The sequence below is a fragment of the Arachis duranensis genome, chromosome 5, assembly GCF_000817695.3.
Source record: "Arachis duranensis cultivar V14167 chromosome 5, aradu.V14167.gnm2.J7QH, whole genome shotgun sequence".
Taxonomy (NCBI): Eukaryota; Viridiplantae; Streptophyta; class Magnoliopsida; order Fabales; family Fabaceae; genus Arachis; species Arachis duranensis.
The window spans coordinates 7363052-7375752 of record NC_029776.3 but is presented as its reverse complement, the minus strand read 5'-3'; the positions used below and the strand labels follow the sequence as shown (position 1 = coordinate 7375752).

The 12701-nt window shown below is 31.3% G+C and overlaps 1 protein-coding gene across 1 annotated transcript; it reads right to left on the bottom strand.

Annotated features, from left to right (window-relative positions):
* Positions 1-7122: 7122 nt before the first annotated feature.
* Positions 7123-10177, bottom strand: LOC107487722 (floral homeotic protein APETALA 2). Its single transcript, XM_016108419.3, has 10 exons — positions 9215-10177; positions 9081-9106; positions 8953-8983; positions 8777-8864; positions 8544-8689; positions 8419-8463; positions 8255-8343; positions 8055-8176; positions 7780-7980; positions 7123-7703 (listed from the first exon to the last, which is right to left on the bottom strand). The coding sequence occupies exons 1-10, from the start codon at positions 9760-9762 to the stop codon at positions 7482-7484; spliced, it is 1518 nt and encodes a 505-aa protein (XP_015963905.1). The 5' UTR covers positions 9763-10177; the 3' UTR covers positions 7123-7481.
* Positions 10178-12701: the final 2524 nt, after the last annotated feature.

Genomic DNA, 12701 nt, shown 5'->3' with positions numbered 1-12701 from the left:
AAAGTAAACATCATTTTAGTATGCAAGCGGGTTATGTCACTGACCTTGCTAGAATACAGTAATTTAGATTGTCATTACTCTTATCATTCATGTTTTTAATCACTTTTGTAATTAGCAGGTTCATTAACCACAATCTTTCATCAATTATCATTAACTTATATTTTTCAATTCTCCATCCCACTCAAACGTATCAGTTTAATCCACTCAATATATTCTCACTCGTTCTAGAGCCTAAGAACTAGTTAGCGGACCTTAAACAGGAGTTACAGAGGTGAAAAAAAGTAGATTCGATAGGCTAAAACAGTTAAAAATTATCATTTCTGAAAAAAAGGACATTCGTGCATACACATGCCTCCTACATATGTACGAGTTCACTTTTTTGCGCACGCGCGGGAAGCGCACAAAAAGAAATCAATTTTAGATTTTCGAAAATTTCAAGTCATGTGTCCGCATGTCTCGTGCGTACGTATGATTCTGCCCTTGCGCGTACGCAAGGATATGTGCACGAAAAATTTCAATTCTGTAAAGCAAGTCATGCGTACGCATGGGTCATGCGTACGCAGGACCCCCAACTTTCTGCAATTTTTACAGAATTCAGTTATAAACTCCAATTTTTCAAAACTCATAACTTTTGGTACAAAAGTTATTTTTCACCCATTCTTGAACTATTTTAAAGATCTTTTAACTAGCTTTAATTCAAGATATATTTCACTCAATTTCATGCTCCAAATGCCAAGTTATGACCTATCGAAGTTGGTAAAAATTCACTTTTTACACAAAATTCTGCACTTTTCAAATTTACAATTTTCTAACTCCTTTACTTTTCAAACCAATAACCATTCTTCTCTTTCAATACCCAAATTCAAACCATACTCAATACACTAAATTCCTCTTCATCCATCAACTTTTATCCTCGGTCAATTTTTTAAATCAACACATTTAATCATCTAAAAATTCAAATTCCACATATTACACACAAGCAATCCAATATCATAAACATACCAAGAGAAACAATTCACTCAATCAATTCAACCAACTTACCATAACTTACCAAATATGGGGTATCTCATTCTATCACGACCTTAAGCTCAAACTTTCACGTCAAACATCATTCAACTCAATTTCATAGCTCATCACAAGGTAATTCAAAATCACAACATTTATTTACTAATCAAACATACATTTTCAACCATCATCAAACACAATATTTACATTAATTCATCATTCAAGCACATCATCAAGCATACATACCAATTCATGAGACTCACATAATCACCAAAAATATAATTTTTCATATCGATATCGATATATAATAATCTTTGGTAATAAAATAGTTTTTAGAAAAATTCCTACCTTATTGACGACGGTTTCCAACCCATTGAATTTCCTTCACAATCTAACCCAAGCTTCAACCAAAGGTCCACACGCCAAACCAATCTCTCTATTAACTTAATTTAATCTAATAACACCAAATTTCATACATCTTAACAAAGGATTTCACATATAATGAGAGAAATTAACGAAAAAATGTCCTCTTATCTTTTCTAATGGAACCTTGGGCAAAAACCCACTAGGACGCAAGATTAATCATCTCCTAAACATCAAAATTATCATTCCCTCAATATCTTAAATCCAAACTCGAAATTAAAAATAAACTGAGAATCAGAGATGAGTTCTTGAGATTACTCACTATAAAAGTTTAATAGAAATGAAGAGGGAGTTGAGAACAATGCGTGGCCATAAACAGATCGTCAATCAAAGTTTCAAATTAAAAGTCATGTGAGTTTGAAGTTTGGGATAAATAGTGCTCTAGGGCACCTCTGTTCTCCCTTGTACGTGGCTCTCTCTCACTTTGGGGAAGAAATGAATTGAAATGGATTGAGTGAAGGAATTATATATCATGGATTTGGGCCCAATTGGGTCCATTTGTAATTTTAAGTCCGTTGTTCCTATTTTAAACCAAAACCTTTAAAGTAAGTGTTCGAATTTTCGTTCTAAATTTTTTTTCTTCGTCATTCATGAAACAAAGTTCAAAATTTCAAATAACTCATATTTTAATTTTCAAAAGAAAAATCTGAAATCTTACAATGTACAATTAACAAAATTATTAATTTGAGAAAATATATATAAAATTAAAAATAAAAACAAATACATATAGAAATTAATTTTCTTTCGGGCTAAAATGTCTGTTTTCAAAATCCTTATGAACTTATTTGGATAATTATTCCGCCAGAAAATAGACTAGGGACTGATTTGTCTATTGGAGTAAAATCTTAGCGATTTTTGTATATTAATTTTTCTTAGGAATTAAAATGTCTGTTTTTTAAAATTTTTTTGACTGATTTGAAAAATTACTAGACATAACTTGTTACTTTTAATAGCCATATAAATATCAATTATGTTATCGTGTACACTAAAATCAACCACTATAATCAGCTATCAGTATAAAATATATATTAAAATATAAATAGACATTAAAAATAAATTAAACCACATATATATTTATATACAAATACATTAATAACTAATTTTAGTGTACAAATAGTATTTTTAAATAAATATATATACTAGGTTTCTTTTGTCTTAAAATTACCCTAGTTAGTTTGCTATGAATTTATAGACGATGTTATATACATTTTATTATTTATCATACCTATACTAAAATGTAGAATAAATATAGAAAATTAATTTTTAATTTATTAATATTAACTAATATTTTTATTATTATAAAATTGCTTCTTTTAACTCTCATTTGTTAGAAATTTGAAAGATGTAACATTTAAAATTTAATTTAAAAAAATTAACTTTCTAATAAAATGTAATATACTGATTTTTATATGGTCTGAACTTGAAGAAAAAATGACCGTACAGGTGGATTTTTTAAAATTAAAAAATGTGGTATAGAATATTTATTACTTGATTTAAAGGAAAGAGAAGCTAATAATGTATAAGCGATTCCATAAAGAAAAAATGTAAAATAAGAAAATAATAATAATAATAATAATAATAATAATAATAATTACGTAAGGTAAAAAATAAGAAAGAGATAGAAGTGAATCTGTTACGTTGCAGTGTCTCGTAGATCCGAAGCAAAGTTAAAGTATGAGTGAGCAGTGAACAACATAGTCTCCCTTCTGCAACTTTTTTATTTTTTACCCTCCTTTTCCCTTACTGGCATCACTTTGTTTTCTGATTTTTGGACCACTGAATTTAACTCTTGCTGTTAATTAACCTAACAATGTCTCTTCTCTTTATTAATTAGTTAGGGAGGTGACGCTTTCGTATTTAGTTATTATATATAATATAATCTTTACGAAATAAATATTAAAGTCGTCAATTTCATGGCACATTCTAGTTGCTGTACCTCCCTTCATAGCTTTTATTATTATTATTTCATTTTGGTGGCAACAAAGTGTAAAACCCAGTGTATATAACTTCAACTTATTGTACCCAAAAGGATAAATAAAAACAATAATAATCAACATGAAATTTTCAAATCGATTATTTGGGCCCCACTTTTTCCCGAAATATCTATGATGACGCTGCGGATGATGGAAGCAACTTATGCTTTACCTATTTTATTCATTCATCCAAAAGAAATAATATAATAAAACATTATAATATGATAGCAATAACAAATTGGTTGAAGGAGATTAATCTTACTTTATACTTGCATTATTATCATAATTGCAACCAACGAGACAGCAAAGTTTAGGATTTGATTCGTCGAATGAAAGGTGTTGTTCTCCATATCAAATTATTTTAAAATATGACCCATCCAATTATGGAAAAATAAAATCAATATTTTAAATGTAAGATCCAAATTACATAAATGTTTATCATCAAAGAACGGGCCTGATCTGATTCATTTCCTAGTCAGATGTTGTTCCCTAGCATACTCACAACTATAGAATCATTGAACCTAACCAAACCCACTAACCAATCAACCCTGCTCCCATAAACCTAAGGTACATATGCCATAAATAAATAATGACCCAACTGCTTCATGCATCCCCTACTTCGTTATTAGTTTATTACTACTATCATAACATTGTTTTTTGTTAACCTTTTATTTTTGTTTCAGATTAATGAGGAAGTCAACTTTTTTTCCCATCAATTAATTTTTAAAATTTTAAATTTTAATTTATATCTTTTAGATTAGAGTTAATTATCAATTATGCTCCCGAATTTATAATACGCTGACATAAATAACCCTAATATTTGATTACGACAATCATACCCTCAAAAAAGTTAAAAACGCTACAAATCTGTCCATCCGTGAGGAGAATCCTTCTCCATTTAACGGAACTTGGTGATGTGGCAAACGGAATTCCAACGTGGCCTTCGTAAAGGGCTTCAATCCCTTTTCTCCCTTATATAGAATTGAGAGAGAACGTTTTTTCCAATTTCAGCAGAAAACAAAATCCTAACCATTGCCATGCATGGTGGAAGCAAAGTCATGTCCAGTTGTAATCGAAGGACACAGTCTATGAAAAATAGTAACTCTGAAGGGCTCGAAGAACATGTGAGCAAGCTATATTGTGGGACATGCTTCTGCCGTCTTCAGGTGGTGGCGTTGAAGTCGAAGATGAGGAGAAACCCAGGAAGATGGTTCTTCAGGTGTCCTCTGTGAAAGCTATGTATGAATTTTCTGCCTCATTTGTCCCCCGGTTGACAATTGAGCTTGATGAATGATTTTTGTGTTGGGCAGACGAAGAAAACTGGGTGCCGTTATTTTCAGTGGATGGACGAAACGAATGAGAAATCTGCTTGGGTGGAAGAATGTTCTAAAAATGGCACAGTAGTATGCAATGCATGTGGGGTCTTGAAAGGGAGGTTTACCAGTGTTGAGACTGAGACGACACACAGAGATCGAAAGATGTTGATGGAGCAAATGAAGAGAGTTGAATTGCTTCTGTGTTTCATTCTAGGTCAACTTGCAATGGTTAAGGTTTCGCTTTCTACTGAAATTGGGAAAAACGTTCTCTCTCAATTCTATACAAGGGAGAAAAGGGATTGAAACCCTTTACGAAGGCCACGTTGAAATTCCGTTTGTCACATCACCAAACTCCATTTAATGGAAAAGAGTTCTCCTCACGAATGGGCAGATTTGTAGCGTTTTTTAATTTTTTCGATGGTATGATTGTCGTTATCAAATATTAGGATTATTTATGTCAGCGTGTTACAAATTCGAAAACATAATTGGTAATTTACTCTTTAAATTATAATTCTCAACCTTAAATTTTTTAAAGCTAAAAAAAATTTACAATAAAAAATTGACTGACATAATATTAATTATTTAAATATTAGTTTATTATATTTTTTAAAAATATTATATACATATTAAAAATCAATTACCAAATTATTCACCATATATTTATGTATAAATACATATTTTATTTAAAAAAAATTAAAGATTATTAGAATTTATTATTTTTTACTAATATTTAATCATCAATTCGAATAATCCAACCATATATTTTTAAGTTATATTTTTAAATATTGCTGACTAAAAAAATAACTTATGTTAATCTTCTAATATTTTTTAATAATTTATTTTTAATATATATTTTATATTTTAATATGTATTTTATACCGATAATTGATTTAATTGTTAATGTTTTTCGTACACATAATATAATATAGTTGTTTTTTATTTTTATGGTAACTTACTAAAGTTAGAGTTGTATTATTTATTCATATAATTACAAATATTTACTTGCATCATTATTATTGACAACTCATGATGCATTATTTATTCTTAGGTGAAGTACTAAATTGGTATCTACGTTTGGGCGTATTTTTGTTTTAGTCTATAAGGTTTAAAGTGTTCTATTTGAATCAAAAAAAATTTCATTTAGCTTCAATTTAGTCTCACCGGAGGTTAAAGATAAATAATTAGCGAAATTTTCTATATGACAGTAGTATAAGAACAAACTCCAAAGACACAAAATCAACGTAGATGCATCAATACATTTATTTATCATTTTTCTTATAATTAAAATAAAATATTTTCTATAAAACTAAAAAAAATGTTAAATACATATATTAGTGCATCCATGGTTGATTTTGTGCCTCTGGAGCTTGTACTTTATTCTTCAAATTATCGGCCTTGTTCTTATACTACTGTCATGTAGGATATTTCGTTAATTATTTATCTTTGACTTCATGGTGAGACTAAATTAAAGCTAAATAAAATTTTTTTAAATTCAAATAAGACACTTTAAATCTAAAGGACTAAAATAAGATTACATCTAAACGTAAAGTACTAACTTTACCCTTTATTCTTATTCTTATAAAATGAAACATAAATGATAAATCCGCTTAATCTAAGTTTACACTCTTTGTAACAATAAATTTGTGAGTGGACCGGACACATGATTGATGATTGAATATCTTAATATATAATCACATTTTTTCTTTTTAATTTTGTTGTCGTAAAAGTTAAAAAAAATTCTGACATGAGGGGTTAACCCCGGAGAGAATCCATGCCCCTGTGATCTCTACCTTCACGACCATTTGATACCCTTTTGGTGGCACCCTATTCTCTCTCACACTCCATTGCATCAGTGTCCTTTTGAAGCTTTAGACGAACAATGATAGGTCCCTCTCGTCATAAACGCCTTTGTCTGACTGCTTTTGTTCATAAGAACTGATTCAAAGGACACCGTTGATTGAGACTATTCATCACCATCCCTTTGATATTTCCGAGATAATAACAATAATAATAATAAAAAATATAACTCACTTTGCATCTCTCTGCCAAACACCCCCTATAAGAGTTAATTAATTTCTCTTGCCCTTTTTCTTAATTTCACTTATTATTTGTTGTTTATTATATAAGCAATAAGCAAAAAGCAATTATAGCTAGGAATTTTGTGGCAACGTTTTTTTGTCAAAAAAACAAGCATTGCCCTATTAAGGAACCAAACCTAGCATCTTACCTTAGCAAAGTTATCAAACGCCTAACCCTATCCGATCCCCAACACAAACAAGGAACAAATTGACAAAACCATGTGTGTGTGATAGCAATACATCCCAAATTAAGAAACGAATAGGTGCTGTCACAAATGTACCATAGCGCAAGGGAAAAAAATAAAAATAGTAACAATGTAATAAATATACATATAAATAATATTTATAAATGATGATAATAATTTGAGTCAGAGGGCAGAATCTATAGTATCTAGAGTTAAAAGATTTTTGCGTCGGTTTGTTAGTTTGACTGAGGCAGAGCAAGACCAGTGAATTCCCAAATTGGGTTTCCTTTTTTTCCATTTTATCCCTTCTTTCACCTCCATGGTAAAGTTATGGTTTTTTGTATGGGCTTACTAAAACAATAGAGACTAGAATGCACCCATTTGTTTGTACATATATATAAATATAAATATAAGAAATATGCTCAGGAGGTCGAAGAGATTAATTAATTAAAATAATTATTTAATTAATTATTTGAATGTGGAAAAAGAAATGATCGATGATTAAGAGGGTCTCATGAGAGTGTGGAAGCCATTTTTGTGGATCCAACCTTGGGACGAGGGTGTTAAAATCTGCGGCGGGAATCCTGATGATGCTGCAGCAGCAGTTGCTAACAAATGTGGAGGCCCTCCTCCAGCTCCTGCTTGCCACTGTTCTTGATCGCTCATTGATGATGACAGCGAAAGCTCGCTTCCAATTCGGCCTCCTTTGCTGCTGCTTGGAAACTGCACATATATATGCATCATCATGTTTTTCACACACCACAATGTAATCAAATCGAATTCAAGTAACTACACTAACATGAAAATTTGGTGGAAACGCGTGTAGCATTTGATGCGGAGTTTCTCCAGCTGCATGGGATCTATAATAAGGACCGTATCTATGCATTTCGTTTGAGAGCGGAAATTGCGTTTGATGAGTACTTAGCAGCCGCATTGGGGGCATGGCTTCACTCTCTATGTTGCTTCTGCTACTACATGGTTTTGGTAGTATATTCACCAGCTGAAATATGTATTAGTGCTAATCAGAATTAAATTAATCGCTTTATATAATTAGTATCATAATAATAATAATACCTTATGCTTGTTATTGTTGGCTCCCTCATTGTGCCAATCTGTTGTACTGCTATGCTTTGAACTTGGATTGCCCAAACTTAGATCCAGATTGTGATCTGCTGCACCGTTGCCTCCTGACGATTCTGCCGTGGCAAATATTTATTTAATTAATTAATTAAGAACGAGAATGTTTATAATAAGAAAATATATGTTATAATTACCAGAATTAAGCTCGTTTTCATAGATGCTGGGATCAAAATTGGTGACGGCCTCTTTGCCATTGCATTTGATTGCTGCTTTGTCATATGCCCTACAATTAAAACCCTAGCATGATGGATTTATTTAAATTGGAATTGGAAATAACAAAATTGAGAAAAGCAGATACCTGGCAGCTTCAATCTCAGTGTCAAAGAGGCCCAGATAAACGTACCTAATAAAATAAAATAAAATTGAGGGTAGCTTAGCAAAATAGATGAAATTGAAGGGGAGGGGGGGGAAGAGGGGGCATACTTTTTGCCTAGAAATTGGCCCATACGAGCCTCCCATCTTCCACACTTGTGCAAGGTAACGCCTCTATATTTGGAACTTCCTCTTGGAAAGCCAGTGCTTTGTCGCCGAAGCACGTGCACAAATTCTTCCTTTGTCAAATTCGTCATCTATTTATTATTTTACACAACACACCACCATAAGGAGAATAGAGATGCAAATGATCAAATGAATGAATTAATTAATTGATGAATGACCTGCTTCAAGTCTTCTTCGTAGTCTTCTATGTTGAAGTTAATGTCAGCCTCCACTCCGCGGAACTTAATTGCCGCTCTATCATAAGCACTGTCCAAAGCAGAAAAATGAATTAAGAAAGGTGAGGACTGAGGAGAGAGAAATATATATATGCTGGCTGACTGGCTCGCTCACTCACCGAGCAGCTGCATGTGCGGTGTCAAATCCACCTGCACAAATTTTAGCCAGACAAAAGAGAAGCAATTATTTCATGAGTTACCGTTCAAAAATCATAATTAAATTAAAGAAAAATAGACATGTACTTACCCAGATAAACTTGTTTTCCACAATCCCTGCAGCGTGAAGGACAAACATGTATGAGAATCAATTCAAACATAATGAAGGAAAAGAAAGAAGGCATTTATTTGTTTGTTACTATGCTAACTAACTAACTGACGGACCAAATATGAGATTCCCAACGACCCGTTCTTCGGTAAAAGGTCACTCCTCTATACTGTGAGCTCCGAGACCTTGGTCCTCTCCGGCTCTTCTTCATAGGCTGAGATACTTCCACCGCCGCCGATTTCCCACCGCCCCCAACTGCTGCTTCCGATTGGCAGAACTTCACGCCAACCCAGTGCGCTCGAGGGAACGACGACGACGACGAGCTTCCTCCTCCTCCTCCGCCACAGCCGGAGTCCTCCACCGGGAAAAACTGATGGGTCACGGGAGGGTTGTCGTCGCCGTCCATGGGGGTGACGGAGAAGCCGAATATCTTGCTGGTACTGTTGATGTTGTTGAGAGTAGTTGTTGTTCTGCTGGCTTGTTCTTCGTCTTCTTCGGATCCGTCTTCTAGGAGGACTGCAGAGGAGCTGGAATTGGAGGCAGATCGGAGGGTCTTGCCTCTGACGTCATCGTCCATGGAAGTAGTGGCAGTCTTGGGTGAAGAACAAGCTTCTTCAGAGTCGTAGTCCTTTCTGTGGTCGGGAGAGTCATTCAGATCCCACATTCTTCCGTTTCTTGTTTCAAGTTTGAACACTTGTTTCAGGTAGCTACTATATAGATAGAGGGTGAGGCATTAGCGAGAGAAAGAAAATATATGTATTAAGCACGAAATTAAAGTACAAGGAGATTTATGATTCATGGTACTCTCTCTGAGTTTCTTCTTGCTCTGGTTTGGATGCAAGCCAAGTGAGTGTGTGGACTTTAATTGAGAGAGAGAGATGAAAGAGGGGGAATGAGAAGAGAGAGAGAGAGAAGAAAAAATCAAACCTAGGACTGGAGAGAAGGGTAGGTGTTGGGAAAAAGGGCAATAATAAAGAGGGAGAAGGTGAAGGATCTTTGTATTCCCTTAAGTGCCCAATACAGCATAGACGAGGCCAGTTTCAGCAACCTTACCCGAAACCATCACTTCCTTCCTTGCTTTCCTTATCACCCTCTTCCTTCCTCTTTTTCTATATGCTAATAATAACTCTTCTACAAATATATTTCATCAATAACATATATTCAATATAAATCTTTTCAACCATCTTAATTCTACTTCAAAATATAAAATATATATTAAAAATAAATTAACTAATATATTTATCACATATATATAAGCTTTTTTTGTATTCATAAAGCATTTTTTATAGGTGAATATTTTAATTAAGACTCTATAATTATTTTTGTATAAAAATATTTTTTATTAGATAATACATTATAAGGTCTGATTTTACAATGTTATAAAAATACTATTTTTATCTAAAAATATTGCTATTTTTTAATTGTTACTTTTTTATATAAACAACACTTTTAAAGGGTGATTAAACAAATATTGTATGAAAATACGCTTTTGACATTTTTCATTATAGTATTTGTCTTTTTATATCAAATATATTAAAAACTATCATTTCTTCATTGAAAAATATATACAATATTATATTATTCTCAATTACCCTTATATATTAGTGTAAAATTTAGTTGACTTCAATATCGATTATTGTTATGGCGTCTATAATTCTATATCTAAGTATCTAATACAAATATAAAAGAGTAGAGTCTATTTATATATAATTTCTCTCTTATCACCAAAAATTGATCGTATTTAATTAAGTTAGACGAAAATTTAAAAAAACATCATAAAATTTCCCATCATTATATACTTTAAAGTTGAACGACTACTTATAAAATTATTTGTAGATTATTTATTAAAAAATGTCCCTAAATAATCACATGTGCATCAATTTATTTTAAAAAGTTTACACACTTCAAATTGATTGCTAAAAATTACAATCATAAATAAAATTAGTTATTCTCTCTCATAAATGTTGATAGATTATATAACTAACGAAAGAATCGCATAACTTATGTTTACAGAATTGTTTGAGGAGTCTAATGTTTCAAAGCCAAACTAATACATGCATGATATTTATGGATTATTTAAACTATTAATCCATATTATTGGCTAAAAATTAATTTTGATACATGTATAAATATTTTTATATAATCATTTAATTAAATTTATATATTTGAATAATTTTTTAAATAATAAATATAAAAACTTGTTATTTTCGCTTATGTGTAAACTTTAATAATAATAATAACAGCTAATTTTTATTTATGAACTGTTGTTTTGCTTCTTCCGAAGGACAAAGTGGTTAATTTCTTCTTTTGTGCACCAATGATGTTTTGGTTATTTTTATATTGTGTTTTTAATTCACTGCACGGTCACTTTTTGATAATAATGAAATGAATGAATGAATGAATGAGAGTAGGGAAATCCCGAAAGAGAAGAAGCATCTCTTTCTCAAATAACTTTCCCACGTTAACGAAATCGAAAAGCATTGAAATCCTTGTGGCTCCATGGAATTACTCTGGATGGATAATAGACACCAGACAGAGGAAGGACCAAGTCCAAAAAAGATGTATCATTACTTAAAATTACCTTTTGTTAGTTAGTCTCTAATCGGTTAAATCATTTGCATCAATCACTCGTAATAATAATTATTATTCATAACTTACTTAGAGGCCACACCTCCTCCAATTCATTCACGCCTCCAACCATTTTTTCCTTTTTAGAATTTGGACTACGTTTTTACCACGCGGGGGAGCTCAGAAGGGGAAAACTGCAAATGATCGAAGTATTTAATGGGTGGTCACGCAAGGGCATTTTGGGAAACAAACTGGATTCTTAATATATTTTTTTTCACTATTAGAGCACGCCATACCATAAAATGGAGTATAAATTCGTTATGCTCTATAAATTCTTAATTAAACACTAATGTAGGAAGTAGATTTTTTTAAAAATTTGTTACTAGATTTTTAAGCCTTTAAAAATATTAAAATATGCTTTTTCAAAAAAAGGAAGGCTAGAGAGGTGTTTGAATTTATTGTTTTTGACCATTAGTTAGTCAATAATATTTAAAAATATGAGATAAAATATATTGTTAAATTATTAGACTAATTAAAATTGACTAAAAAAATTGAGTTGATGACAAAGTGATAACAAAAAAACCTCTAATAATCCCTTAGTATTTATCAAAAATTTACAAATTTTTAAAAAATCACAATAATTTTTTTTTATCCTTTTTAGTCTTTATTTCATCTCATTTCATCAAGAACCTGTAATACGTCCTTCCAATATTACAATCCGAACATAATTTATCTTTATTAGTCCTTTTATCATTTCACCAAGAATTGTTAAGTCTATTATTGCAATTTTACAAAAAAAAAATTTCACATTCTTTTTTATGAATATATAGATCTATCACAAATTTTTTAAAAAGATTATTTGTAATTTTTTTTTCCATAAATTCATCACAAAGTCTTTTAAAAATTTACAATGCATTTAGTTTACGTTTTATATTTTATTTTTAAAAGTTTTATATAAAAGAATAAAAAGAAAGGCATATTTATTTTTGTTAGTATTCATTTTTAAGTGAGAGAGGGATTTACTAGTGAGAAAAG

What these genes read in the sequence shown, in the direction of transcription:
- LOC107487722 (XM_016108419.3), bottom strand. Translation starts at nt 9,762, where the DNA reads ATGTGGGATCTGAATGACTCTCCCGACCACAGAAAGGACTACGACTCT. An exon ending in ACGAAGAAGACTTGAAGCAG is followed by an intron (nt 8,690 to 8,776) that starts GTCATTCATCAA and finishes AATAATAAATAG; the next exon opens with ATGACGAATTTGACAAAGGA. An exon ending in GGCCAATTTCTAGGCAAAAA is followed by an intron (nt 8,464 to 8,543) that starts GTATGCCCCCTC and finishes TTATTTTATTAG; the next exon opens with GTACGTTTATCTGGGCCTCT.